Below are 15,700 nucleotides of genomic sequence, written 5' to 3'. Positions count from 1 at the left end.
ACTCTATACCGGTACCGGAAACGGAAGCCTTTTGTAATTTATATTGATAATGTTTATTTTCTTTATAATAAACAGTATAAAAAATAATAAAAACGATAAAAAAATAATTTTAAAAAATAAGTCATAATTAAGAATAAAAAAAAAATGTACTTAATATGTTAAATTAAATAGTAAAAAAAATGAAAAAATAATTGTTATTTATTTTATTTATTATTATTATTTTTTTCAAAAAAAATTTACAAATTGCACTCTGAAATATTGTTTGAAAAATGTTTAATATTTCTTGCTTATGATTTTAGATAATGAATCAGAGTTGACAAAATTGCAACAAAAAAGGTTAAATGAGAGTAAAATTTCTCGAAAGAAAAGGAAGGCCAAAGAAGACCTAACAGAATTAAACAAAGAGAATGTAGAATGACAGGACAATGGAACAGACAGAAAAGTATCTACTCGTCAAAGTAGAAAGAGGAAAGCAACAGAAGCATTGAAGGAAGGTAACAAAGAGGATGAAGAGTCGAAAAAGAAGGAAAACGCGAAAAAGGTATATAGTGATGTTTTATCGAATTTATGTTTATATGTCATTTATTTATTCATGTATTTAATGTATTACAATCCTATGCATTTTTAGAAAAACGATTAAAAAGAGAAGCAAATGTTCTTAGCAGCAAAGAGATTCTGAAGTCTCTAGATGAAGAGTCATATGAAAATTCTGCTATATTCAGAATCGAAAAGAAAGCAGACGTGGCACTGCGCATAACCAGAAATTTGATCAATGTATTAGAATTGCTTCAAAAGTAAGTAAAATTAAAATAAATTAAATTTTAAAAAATAAATTAAAACTTAATAAAATAGTACTTTGTGTGGTAAGGGCGCAAAAAGTAGCGCGATCAAAACTCATGTGAGTTTGTCGCACGATCGATGCGAGTGAGGCAATCACATAAGAGTAGAGAATCTCTTATTATCACCCATGCCCCACACATAGTTTTTTATAACATTTTGCGTCCAAAACTGCGATTTGGTCGAGTTTTTGACGCTAGGTATCTCTGGAATATGAGAAAAATTAAAACGAACATACGACTTTCAAAAAATAAATTTTTTAAAATTTTGTCAGTATCTCAAATTATAAAAAAATGTCATTGTTAAATTTTCTACAGAATAGAAAAGACAATAAATTTTACTACAAAAGAATTATATTCTCTATTATATTTCAGAATATGCCAGGGCAACAGCAAAGCATGCACAGTGGACAGTTCACAATAACCAATCTGTCAAAGCTAGTCTTCGTTGCAAACTGCGAGAGATGCAATCAAAATCATCAAAAAATTAATCTTATAATTATTTAATGCAATTTTCAATGATATTATTCAATATTCAATAAAATATTATTATTATTATTAAACATTAAACACTATAATTATTATTATTAAATGTTATAAACAGGGCCAATTTCCCCGAGGAAGACGCTGGTTAATGTCCTGGACATCGGAGGAACACACTGAGTCATCCTGGATGTGCAGAGATAAAAACCAGGGCCATCTTCCCCGAGGAAGACGCTGGTTAATGTCCTGGACATCGGAGGGACGCCCGGAGCCTTCCTGGATGTGCAGAGACAAAAACCAGGGCCAACTTTCCCGAGGAAGACGCTGGTTAATGTCCTGGACATCGGAGGAACACCCTGAGTCTTCCTGGATGTGCAGAGAATAAAAACAGGTTTTACGAGTTTACCAAAAAATTAATTGTTTTCAATAGTTGCACTATTGATAAATTATCGTTTTTTTCAATAGTGACTATCGATAGTCACTCTCCAAAAATTATCAATAGTCTATCGATAATTTTTTCACATTAACTTAAAATTTGTAATTAAAACTCAAAAATCGTACACAATGTCAATTTCAAGAAAATCCGTCAATGTATTAATTGTTTCTCTTCAGTAACAATATGTATATTTTTTATTTTTATCATATTTTTTATCACTTATATACTTTCTACAGATAGTGTGAAAGTTAACGATTTTTTTATATACTTTCATGAGATAGGAGAAAGGATCACAATAATTCAAAAGTACTTAGAAGCTAAATTGAAGATGTGCCATTAAAAAATTCGACTTTTTAAAATGAGTTTCGCTTGGAAATTTAAAGATAGACGTGGTCCCATTTTTTATGTATAGGTGGCACACATTCGGGCAAAAGTTCAAATTACTTCTTATCATATAGGTAATGTACCCCTGTTGTGTGGTTTCTTAAAAACCAATGCTAAAAAAATTATCTAAGGTTGATTGCTGAATTGTCAACTACAAAAAAAGTTATCTCGCAAGTTTGAAGGTATATAATTTTATTCCTCGGTGAGGCACATAATTAATTTAAGGATTTTTCATTTGTTTACATCCCCAAATACATCCACAAAAAACCACAGACCATAAAAAATTGTAAAAAAGTTTCAGCGTTAAAACTGAAAAAATGTAGTGTGTTCGCCCACTAAAAACAGGCAAATTTACTACTTTTATTTACTCTCATTGTTTTTTACATATTCATAATAAGTAATAAATACTAGTTACATGTAAAACGAACAAAAATTTGTTGAACTGTGGTGTTGAAAAGTTAGGTATATTTAAATTTTTTAAGATATCATAATGAGCAACAACATAAAGTTTAAAATTTCTAGAACAATGCCCACATATTTTTCTACTGAACAAAATTTACAGATCATTATACCCTTAAGGGTTCTTTGGGTCAATAATTAAGAATTCGATATCAGTTTTTTAAAAATTCAAAATGGCGGAACCAATATTTTTTTTTAAATTAACGGATTTACATAAAACTCGTTACTTAATGGTTATTGGGGTCGCTGATTACGAATCCGATATCAGTTTTAAAAATTCAAAATGGCGGATCCAATATGGCGAATAATTTTTCAAAATGTTATTCATTATTAATATGAATATTTTGATTAAATCTGTTGTATATTAATTATTTTCTATAATGTACGTGATTTATAACCCAAAGAGCATCCGGATATTCAAGATATCCTGTGAAAGTCCTACAGATATCCGGAAAATTGGATATCTCTAGGATGGCCTCAAGATATCTATAGATACCTTCAGAATATCCAGTGGATGTCTGTAGTACGTCCATAGGATATCTTTAATATCCGGATGTTGTTAGGGAATTATAATTGAGTAAAAAGTTCAAGAATATTTTATGATTTATATATTTTCCTGATAGTACCCGGTTATGATACACCCTGTATATTTAGTCTATATCTATTTAATTTTAATTGAATTTCTCGGAAATCTTATTTAACATCCAATAGACTGTCAATGTGTTGATAAACAATTTTTACTGTATACGATTTATTTATTTTATTTATTTACTATATATAAAAATTTCCAATTCCTATGAAATCTTTGAATATAATATATAATATATAATATATAATATATAATATATAATATATAATATATAATATATAATATATAATATATAATATATAATATATAATATATAATATATAATATATAATATATAATATATAATATATAATATATAATATAAAATATATAATATATAATATATAACATATAATATGTAATATATTATATCTAATGAATAATATTTTCTTAAATTTGTGAGATAATATCCTTGTGTGCAAGGAGACTTAATGTAAACAGGCCCGTCAATCTGGTCCCATTTATTGTTGGTTACGAATTTGGAACGAAATAAAATTCTCAAATAATTAATTTCATTCTGTGCTTATAGCACGAAAATAAATGCCTCTATATTTTCGTTTCGTGCCTCGGCACGGAATTGAAAATACAACTATTTTCGTTCCGTGCCTTGGTACAGAACCGAATATATATATATATATATATATCCAGTTTCGTTTCGTGCCTTGGCACGGAACTAAATATATAACCATTTTCGTTTCGTGCCTCGGCGCAGAACTGAATATACACTTGTTTTCGTTCCGTGCCTTGGCACATTACATTGTTACAGAACTGTGAAGTTAGCATAATAAAGAATAGATCGGTAACTCCCTTGTAACAATGTTCTAGAATTCTGTTACAATGAGGTTATATAACAGATTCATAACCAGCTTGTAACAAATGTTCTATGATACTGCGTCCTCACTGTTATATAACATTTATAGAACGTGTTTGCTGGGCTCTTTTCGGCCTTAAAATAAGACTTTCTTTTTACATAATATGAATATTGATATTATGTGATTATTACTTTCATTAAAACGTCCACTACACTTAAAGTTAATTGAACTGCTCATTTTGATACAAAATCTTCAATAAATGAAACATAGGTACCCGGGTGCCTTGTCCGGCCATAGAAAGCCTGGAGGGTCCTCCCTCTCAGTCCCATAAATGTTAAAAAATAATAAAGTTAATTTTGAAAGTCCTACGTTCACCGCTTTTCCGCTAGAGGCGTCATAATCGGTGACTTGCAATTTCGGATCAATTAATTATCCTAAAATCAGGCTATGTTTTTAACAACAGTGAGGGGCCATACTTTAATTACGTAACGCTTTTTCTTTGAAATTTGAACCCTCTCCCCCCATGTAACAGATTTTTGTATGGATTAGCGCCATTTTTTTGTTGTATGTAACAAATAGCGTGACCCACCCCCTTATTGAAAATTCCTGTGAAGGAACACACATAGGATCTTATTTCGAGTTCCTTCCTAAGTTTCCTCGTATGTTCAACAATGACATAAATAAAAAAAAATAATCAAATTTTTTTTTAATTTTTATTTTTTGTGACATCCTTTGTAGGATCCTACGTAGGAAACTATATAAACTATATCCCAATAGATTCGTTTTAAAGGATCACATGTGGGAAACTTTATAGGAATTTTCAATAGGGTCAACATACCAAGGATCACACGTGGGAATATATATTCTAGTAACGATGTAGAACGAACTCGTTAAGGAAACTTTAAAAGCTTCTACGTAGGAACACATGTTGTTTACCAAGAGCAAGGTACGTAGAAACTTGTGAAAGAAACTTCAAAGGATACCACATAGTAACACACTAATAAAGAGTACTGTAGGTACGAACTTGTGAAAGAAACATCAAAGAATACCACGTAGAAACACTCATGATTTAGCAACAAAAAGGTACGTACAAATTTGTAAATAATCTTTTTAAGGTTACCATGCAGGAATCTATTTAGGAACACTTTAAGAGTACTGCGAAGGAACACTTTTATACAACATTTCGTAAAAAGGATTTCGTGAAGAAACACACGCAAGATCATCTTTCAGATCCTACGTAGGATCTTACATTAAAAGTTGATTATAAAAGAACTTGTACATGGTCTTACACAGGAAAAATCGTGAGATCCCTTGTTGTAATTATTTTCAACATGTGGGAAATCATGATAGTTCACACACAAGTTCCTTACAGTATCCTTTTGTAAAAGATCCTGCGTGGTAAACCACATATGAACATACGAGGGAACTTACGAAGGAACTTGAAATAGGATTCTATGTGTGTTCCTTCACAGGAATTTTTAATGGGGTCCCCTGTGAAGCGTTACGTAATTAAAGTATGGTCCCTGAGTGCTACTTATACTACTCCATGGTTATGCTATTTCTAAAAAAGTCGATGTTAATAAAATCTTGAAAGAAATGGTATCTCGATAAAGAGAAAACGTTAATTTTTCAATTAGATATCTAAAAAAATCCAATTTTTAGTGTTTTTACTATTTATTATTTCTCTATAAAAAACAAATATTTTTTATGGTTCTTGAACTCATTGGAATTGTATTTTTTCATAAAATTTATATTATTCAAAACAATTTATGTAAACGTTCTTCCTTAGCCTTAGCAAGCCGTATAACTTGGGTCAAATTTTTTTTTTTAAATTAAATTGCAATTTTTTTAGAATTTTATTAGTCTTTAAAAGGTGTAAACGAAAAAATTTTAGTTACAATATTTTTTAAGATATTAAAGTTATATTGACATTGAAATAGCAGAGATCGCATTATTCCCGACATAATTTCTCGTATGTATTGAAATTTCACGATTTTGAAAAATAATAATAATTTTATTGTAATTTAACCTTTTGATAAATTATTAACATAATAAATATGTTTAACCTTTATGGGACTGACGAGGTACCCAGGTACCTTTTGCATTTTCGAATTGATTTTTTTCAAAACTTTTAAAATCATATCGACCTAAGGTTTTCTGACATATCAAATTTATCCATACAAAGTGGTTTAGTATTATTTATAATGTACCTTTTTATTTATTTATTTGGAAGTAATAAACAAAGTTTTTTCACCCTTAAAAGGGTGGATAAGGTACTAGGGTACCTCTATACATTTCATGCAGCTATTAAAAAGTTATGAAAAATTACATTAAACAATTTTTATTAATTTTTATAGAAGGTAATGAACATAATTTTTTTATAAAATATGTAATTTAGTTACTATAGTTAAATAATAATATTCATTAGAAATCAACAGTTTTTAACTTAAAAATTACCATAAAAATGAAGTTTAAATAGAAATTCTTAATTTGTATTAAAAATGAATTTTAAATAATAAAAAATAAATTTCTTACATTTTTATATTGTTATTTCATAAATAATCTGCCTAAATATGTGCCTGTTTTGCAATCGAGCAAAAAGTATATACACGGATACTATTCAATGAAAGATCAATTAAATTCTGAATGTATACAAAATACTTCATACGTAATGGACAGTTTTTTAATAATTAACTAATAATGGTAATTTTTTATTAGCTATGTTTATGAATTGAACTGCTCATTTTAATACAAAATCTTCAATGAATGAAACATAGGTACCCGGGTGCCTTGTCTGGCCATAGAATGTTTTTTTCCTCAGTCCCATAAAGGTTAATGAAGCAAAAAAAATTCTATCAAAAAATTTATCACAAATTTCGTAAAAAAAAATTTTTTATAACGCAGAAAACATTTCATTTAGATAAAATTAATGAGTATAACATAAACAAACAATATAAATTGTTTAATCTTTATGGGACTAAGGAAAAAAGCACCTCTATGGCCGGACGAGGCACCCGGGTACCTGTTTTTCATTTATTGACAATTTTGTATCAAAATGAGCAGTTCAATTCATAAACATTGCTAATAAAAAATTATAACTATTAGTTGATTATTAAAAAACTGTCCATTACGTATTAAGTATTTTGTATACATTCAGAATTTCATTGATCTTTCATTGAATAGTATCCGTGTATATACTTTTTGCTCGATTGCAAAACAGGCACATATTTAGGCAGATTATTTATGAAATAACAATATAAAAATGTAAGAAATTTATTTTTTATTATTTAAAATTCATTTTTAATACAAATTAAGAATTTCTATTTAAACTTCATTTTTATGGTAATTTTTAAGTTAAAAACTGTTGATTTCTTAATGAATATTATTATTTAACTATAGTAACTAAATTACATATTTTATAAAAAAATTATGTGCATTACCTACTATAAAAATTAATAAAAATTGTTTAATGTAATTTTTCATAACTTTTTAATAGAAATTTCTACATTTATATGCATGAAATGATAGAGGTACCCGAGTAAAAAACCATCACATTTCTCAGAAAATTTTCGATCGATTTAAAAAAAATTTATTTTTTTAATAATTTGAGTCCAAAATACAGTCGGTCAAAATTACGGGGTTAGATTAACCCAGACATTAACATTTGTTACTTTTTTATAATAAGTTCCCTGAGGGTTAAGAACCATGGCTATCGAATTAACTTGATTTAAGAAGTGCAAGCTTTTCTTAATTATTAAGACATATTTTCGAATTACATATAATTAAACTTTATTAATCTGCTCACAATAGAAAAAAATAGTAGTCCTATATTTGAGGCATTCTATCTCAAACAATTCCACCTTCAAAGGACGATCGCTATACCAGAGCGTCTTTTCAGCCTAAGTAGCACGATATATCAACCAGATGTCACGGTGATATCACCGGGGAATGTCACTGTGACATCAGGAAAATTTCAAAATGTCCGCCTTACGGTGATATCACACGGTGACATCGAGGTGATATCATGGTGACATCAAGGTGATATCACAGTCATATCACGGTGATATCACATCATGTTGATATTTTACAGGGACTTAAAATTTTTAATAATTTAAAAAATAATAATAAATAAAAAAAAAAATAATAATTTTTTAAAAATTTTAAGTCCCTGTAAAATATCAACCATGATATCACTGTGATATGACTGTGATATCACCTTGATGTCACCATGATATCACCTCGATGTCACCGTGTGATATCACCGTAAGGCGGACATTTTGACATTTTCCTGATGTCACCGGGGAATGTCACCGTGACATCTAGTTGATATATCGTGCTACTTAGGAGTTAATTTTTATCTATATAATGTTACACTATTTAGAAAGAAAATTTAACGATTTTTCGATTAGTCTTAACATTTTCTGTAATTTCTCACAATTTCATAAAGAAATTCAATTTTGAAATTTAATATTGTAACTTACGTGCAAAGAAAGCTTAGTTTGTCTAGTTTCCAATTCCGTGTGATTTATTATGGACAATTTTCAGGATTTACAGAAAAGTTGATTTAAAATATGTATTTTTGAAAAATTTGACCACAACCTATACAGGAATAAAAATTTTCTATAAAGAGACAATAAAAATTAGCGTTTATTCTAATAAAGTACTTTAAAGTGATTTTTATATATTATTAATTTCAAATTTATTCTTCAAATTAATTTGGTTTAAAATAAAGTACGATTATTATTATCGGAAGAAACATTTAGGTTATTATTATTGATTCAAAAAATGAAATTCTACTCTCGTGAAGGCTGTTTTCAACTTTATGCTTCGTGTCAAATGTTTTAAATAATAGAAAAATTAAGCTTTATTTTCACGTAAGTTACAAGATATTAAGGGGGGGGGTATAGTTAATTCGGTGAAAATAATGCACACTTTTAAGAATTTTTTTTGGCGATACAAAGAAAGTTAATATATTTATTAAATTTTTATATAATAGTACAACATTTGAACAGTATTTCACCAAATTTTCATTGCAAAATATTGCGAATTGAGCGAGTAAGAGCAAATCTCCTCAGGCGCTTGCAAAAAAAGTTATTTTACGGTGTACACTCTAACTCGCAACAGAATCATCTAAAACAAAAAAACCAAGATGCATTAGTCAAAGGAGATGTTTCTCGAGGTAACCCTGGGAGCTTTTTTTGTTTTTTAAAAAATTACTCATTTTACAATAACAAATTCGTCGATTTTTTATAGAGAAAATCGGTTTTTTGGCTTTTATGTGTTACGAAAAATCGAAAAATGAAAAAAAAAAAAATCCTCCCAGCGTTACCTCGACAAACATCTCCTTTGACTAATGCATCTTGGTTTTTTTGTTTTAGATGATTCTGTTGCGAGTTAGAGTGTACACCGTAAAATAACTTTTTTTGCAAGCGCCTGAGGAGATTTGCTCTTACTCGCTCAATTCGCAATATTTTGTAATGAAAATTTGGTGAAATACTGTTCAAATGTTATACTATTATATAAAAATTTAATAAATATATTAACTTTCTTTGTATCGCCAAAAAAAATTCTTAAAAGTATGCATTATTTTCACCGAATTAACTATACCCCCCCCCCTTAAGAGTTTTATATTTAAAAACGGAATTTTTTTATGAAATTGTGAGAAATTAAGGAAATTGTTAAAACCAATTGAAAGATAGTTAATTTTGAAATAGTGTGTTAAGCACATTAAAAAGGAAGATATAATTATATTTTTCTTTTAAATGCCAAAAGAATTATTAAAACAAGTGTAATATCTGTCTTTCTGGTATTAATACGTATAGAATAACGTAATAAATGTCTTTCAAAAAAATTTATGTATCCTAATTTGTTTATAAAAATTGTTTAAATATTTTGTTGCAATTAATTTGCAATGTAAGAAATAATTATTATATGTGTCTTCATTAAAAATTGAGTTATTGTTTTATTATTACCCGTTGTATACCTCAGCCTTCATAGTTTGATATGTAAATTTTTAAGGGGACTTTCTGGTTCAGAATTCCACAAAAATCGATTTTTTTGGTTGAAAATGTTCCTTAGTATTATAAAATTACTGTCCCATAACGTTTTTTTTAAAAAATATGTAAAAAAACAAAAGTTGTAGTCAACAATTGTTTGATAGTCCTGGCTCAATGTATTATTTTATGAAAACTTTAAACGCGTTTTTCTCGAAAACACATTTTTCAAATTGGAGCACGGCTTTTCTCGAAATCTACTGAACCGTTTTTAAAAAACCAAAAACCATTCAATTCCTCAGTTAAAAAACTAGAGATTAAACCTTTAAAATCTCATATTTCTACCCCCTGTTTTTTTATACGGGAGTAAATTGCCCCAAAAACAAGGCGTTTTTTCGAATTTTTGAAAAAATTGTTAATAAAAAATAAAAAAAAACCTTCTAAAAAATCGTTTTTTAGGTTTATTGTCTATAATAAACCCTTATGAAGAGATTTGCGTTTGAAATTTGAATTTATATGTGCATATCTCTAGAACTTTTAAACTTTATGTTATCGCTCATTATGATACCTTAAGAATTTTTTTAATAATTTTTCAATACCATAATTTGACCAATTATAGGGCTTTTTAAATGTATCATGCGTTATATAATTTTTTTAATTATGTAGGAAATGACGAACGTAAGTTAAAGTGGTGAAATCGACAGTTTCTAGTGTGTGATATTGACTGTTTTTTTTAGTTTATAGACTGTAACTTTTTTAACGAAACATTGTGTGTCTTGTGGCTTGCAATAGAAGTAGGTGGGAGTGTGAAGAACTAAAAAATCCATGAAACAATGATGTGCCTCAAATTGAATAAAAACTATGTAGCTTCAAACTTGCGAGACAACTTTTTCAAAATTTCTACAAGTTAGCAGTTAAACTAATATAACTTTTTTAACGAAGGTTTTTGAGTAACAGCACAACGGGATTATATTATCTACCTAATAAGAAGTAATTTGAACCCATACAGGAATGTGTGCCTCCTTTACACAAAGAATGCAATGACTTCAAACATTAAATTTTAAAACGTAACTCATATAAAAAAACCACATATTTGAAAGCACATGTTGAATTTTGCTTCTAAATGCTCCCAACTCATTGTAATCTCTTCTCATGCATTATAAAAGTCTACAGAAAAATCGTTAACCTTTGCACACTTCATTAAAACTTTATAATTAATAATGAATATAAACCTAAACTGTCCGACGCATAGTTTGTGAAGAAAAGTAAGTATTAACTAATAGATGTGTTTAAATCTGGCTGATATTTCTCACTCAAAGGTTTTTGGGGTCACTGCGACTACTAATCTGAATTTTAAATTTTCCAAAATTAAAAATGGCGAATCCAATATGGCGGACGACTTTTTAAAAAAGTGATCCCATTGGCCTCAAATTTCTTACTCGGGGGTTTTTTGGGTCGCTGATTATGAATCTGAACTTTGTTTTTCAAAATTCAAAATGGCGGATCCAATATGGCGGATGACTTTTAAAAAAATTGATCCAATTGGCCTGAAATTCGTTACTCGGGGGTTTTTTGCGTCGCTGACTACGAATCTGAACTTAGTTTTTTCAATATGGCGGATGACTTTTTACAAAATTGATCCCATTGGCCTAAAATTTGTTACTCGGGGGTTTATGGGGTCGCTGATTACGAATCTGAACTTAATTTTTCAAAATTCAAAATGGTGGATCCAAAATTGCAAACAAAATTTTTTAAAAAATTGAATAATTGAAAAATATCTTTCTGACATATTTGATACACCATTTTAAATATTAGTAATGAAACTTTAAATTTTATGTACATGGTTACAAAAACTAAGCTACGAAAACCCCCAAGTAACAAATTTCAGGCCAATTGGATCAATTTTTTTTAAAAAGTTGTCCGCCATATTGGATCCGCCATTTTGAATTTTGAAAAACTAAGATCAAATTCGTAATCAGCGACCCAAAAAACCCCCGAGTAACAAATTTCAGCCAAATTCGATCAATTTTTTTAAAAGTCGTCCGCCATATTGGATCCGCCATTTTGAATTTTGAAAAACTAACGTCGGATTTGTAATCAGCGACCAAAAAAATCCGCGAGTAACAAATTTCAGTTAGTTTTAAACACATCTAGAGATTTTGGGCATGTTTTTTGCAATAAGGCCCACTGTGTCGCGTAACAATGTGTAAAAATGAGTTACGCAAATTTTTTTATAGTATTTGATCAATACTGAAGACAATAAAATTTGTTTCACGAATGTGCCCTGAAAAAAAAATATATTTTTCTAATATCTCAAAGTTTAAAAGTTCTAGAGATATGCCCATATATTATTATATATTATTGGTCTATGTAATGTGAAACAATGTCCAAAAAGAATTTTTGCAATTTATTTAATACTCTTCTTACAACAAACGTGACTTTTTTGTCAATTTTAAACAAGAAAGTCCCCTTAACGAAATGAAAAAAAATTGAAATGTACATAACTTTTTTTAAAAAAATCATTAAACACTTTGCAAACATAGGTTTTGAAGCTTAAGAGTAGTACTATACGATACAATTTCGTAAAATGAAATAAAAATTTGGTTAGCCACAAAAAATTCCCGAAAATGGACATTTTTTTAGTCCCTTAAACTAATATTATAAAAAAATCCTGACGTGATGGGCCATTTTGGAGGTGAGATTCGGATTCTACGTGAAAAAACCTACATTAATCATCTTCCCCTTTTTTTGTTACAGAATGAAGCGAAATTTTGCAGGCTTGTGTTATTCCTTTTTTATATGAAAAAATTAAATTAAAAAAAACGCCTTACTAGCGATCTTCTTTTGAAGGTGGAAAGGTATGAGATAGAATGCCTTATTTATTGCTTTAATAATTATTAAAATAAATTATTGTTGAAATTATATTTTTTTTTAATATTACTGAAAAAAAGGTTTTTGGAAATATTTATTTTTGATAATTTTTACATATAAATAAACAATTTATTTGATCCAAATATTTTTTATTTGTTTTCGTAACATAAATAATTAGCATTTAATACTGCGTTATTTAAAATAAATAATTTAATTTAGTTGAATTAATAAAATAAATTTATTGTGTCAAATAATTTTTATTTGTATTATAAAACCAAATATTTGAGTGAATTAAATAAATGAATAGTTTCAAAAAACTCACTATTTGCGTTTCAAATAAATATTTATTTGATCGAAATATTTTTTAATTTTTTTTCATAATATAATCTATTAGTATTAAATAATGCATTATTCGTATTAAATAATTTAGTGTATTAGAATCAATAAATTAAATTTATTGTGTCAAATAATTTTTATTTGTATTAAAAAATCAAATACTTGTTTCAAATAAATAAATAAATAAATAGTTATGAATATTTTTTTTTTTAATAAATTCCTTTGTTAGATTCAGTTAATTACTTACTTGAACTAAGTACGATTTATTTGGTTGAAATATGTTTGAAATAATTTAAGTTATTTGAATCAAATACATATTTTTGGATCCAAATATAAAGTACCTATTTGAAACAAGAACTTATTTTTCAAATAACTTGAATTACTTGTTTCAAATAATTTTTTTTTTCAGTGTAACATTAAAAATATTTATAGAGCTGTAAAAAAATTCGTATAAAATGAAATTCACATGCTATGTATTTAAAAACATTTTTTGTAAATGGTACTGGAAAATTAAATGACATAATTTTTATGAGAACTTTGTACTTATTCAATTCATTCTTTAAATAATATTTCTTACTTCTGACTAACATCTACAGTCCACAACCGACTTATTGATTTCAAAGGGGATGATTTTCAAAATGACTACGTTGTCCTCGAGAAAAAAAATTTATTTATATTCTTAGAAATTTAACAATAAGTATAACTTTAATAACGCAAATATTATCAATAAAAAATAATGTTGCTAATAATGACAATATTAGTTGTGTAAATATTTTAATTTTTTCATAAAAAGTACAGCTCAAATGGAATTAAATTCTGGTTATTTTGTATAAAATAACAATTTTAAATAAATTACATTTTTTAAATATTTACAGATAAAATAATGAGCATCTAAGGAATTAAATAATTCACTAATCTAAGGTAAAAAAAGAAAACATTTCTGAAAAATGCTTATTGATTTTTTAATATTGAAAGTTGAGTAATATATTTTTTTATTTTGTTACCTTTATTTGAACAATAAAGAATCCAAGCGCTAAAACTAACTTAATTATCTCTTTCATTTTTCACGAAAAACTTATCATACACTTCTTCACTTAAAGAATGTCAATTTCTAGAAATTTCAGCTCCACATGCGAAAACTGTTTTTATATAAAGTAGTTTTAAATTTAGTCTGTTACCACTGCGAGCGACAATCAATCACTGATGAAAAAACATACGTCTGATCACGAAAAATTACCCCGGCGCGATCACGTTGCCTTACTGCTAGGTACTATTGGCAATGTTAGCACTATTTGTGCTGCTAGCACTGGGTGGGTCACTGCGTCAGAAAACTTTCAAAATGGCGCAAGCTACCATGACGAGTAAAGTAGCTAGAGGGTCTTGGAAACCAACAGCATGAGGGTGATTTCCTACGACAAGGGGGAAGCGTACAAATCTCTATCAACATGCGTAATAAAAACAGTCAATACAACAGCAAAGAAAATTGTTGTTTAAGTTATAAAACTGAACTTGTATATTATTTACAATCTTATAAATATATATGGGGCGAAATTCCTGAAGTGATCCAATTGCCAAAATGTGAGCATTGCATTTTTTCAAAAATCATAACTATTGTATAAAAGGATGAACAAAATTTTGACCTATATGATTTCGAAAGGTTTTTTCCTGCTCTTTCGAATGGTGCAAAATTTTTTTTAAAAAATTCAAAATTTCCTCCTCTTTTTCAAATTTAAAAACATTTTTGACATTTTAGGGTTCCGTACTCGGTTCAGAACCCTATTAATATCAGTTTTTTTTAAATCGTATACCCCCCCCCCCCCTAGCGGCCACACAAATTTATCTGGAGGGCTGAAATTTAGTAGACATATGTATTTTCGTGTGTAGATTACAAGAAAAATATAGCAAACTTGATTGGGATGGAAAAAACCATGAATTTTTAAGAAAAATGACTATGTACCCCCCCCCCTCTAGCAGCCACATCTTTTGACATAGAGACCTCAAATTTGGTACACTTATGTATTTTTACGTGAAAATTACAGAGAAAATATAGCGAACTTCATTCGGATCGATTTACATAGCGTCGTCAAAGAAAAATAAAAAATTTCGAAAAAAAACGGTTTTATCCCCCTAGCGCACACAATATTCAACCCAGACAGTTCATATTTAGTGTGTAAATGTATTTTTGCGTGAAAATTACAGGGAAAAAGATGTGAGCACTATTGTAGTTAATGATTAATTTTTATCAAATTTTTAAAGAAAAATGATAATTTTAGGGAAAGAAATGTATTTTTCGACCAAAAACTAAGAAAATTTTATCTAAAGTAATTTAATTTTATATATTTTTACGTGTAGATTACAATAAAATATAGCGAGGACGATTGGAGTTGATGGTCCTGGTGCTGTCAGGAAAGAACTGATAATAGGGGAGACCGAGGAGGAAAGTAACAAAAATCAGTTTTTTT

At 28.2% G+C, this 15,700-nt stretch overlaps 1 protein-coding gene across 2 annotated transcripts in view; it reads right to left on the bottom strand.

Annotated features, from left to right (window-relative positions):
- The window catches only part of LOC127290437 (amyloid-beta-like protein), a 694,733-nt gene extending 680,143 nt beyond the window's left edge, over window positions 1–14,590 (bottom strand). Inside the window, exon 1 of one of the 2 annotated variants that reach the window (XM_051318992.1) lies at window positions 14,243–14,590. In XM_051318992.1, the coding sequence (XP_051174949.1) occupies window positions 14,243–14,299 (57 nt within the window). In that variant the 5' untranslated portion in view covers window positions 14,300–14,590. The remainder of the gene's footprint in view (window positions 1–14,242) is intronic. The other variant, XM_051318991.1, reaches the window with a different exon arrangement.
- Window positions 14,591–15,700: the final 1,110 nt, after the last annotated feature.

Source organism: Leptopilina boulardi, unplaced genomic scaffold (assembly GCF_019393585.1).
Source record: "Leptopilina boulardi isolate dan_hultmark-lab unplaced genomic scaffold, ZJU_Lbou_2.1 LbouV2_66, whole genome shotgun sequence".
In the NCBI taxonomy this organism is placed as follows: Eukaryota; Metazoa; Arthropoda; class Insecta; order Hymenoptera; family Figitidae; genus Leptopilina; species Leptopilina boulardi.
Note: the sequence above shows the minus strand (reverse complement) of the source record. Positions and strands in the feature narration are given on the sequence as shown.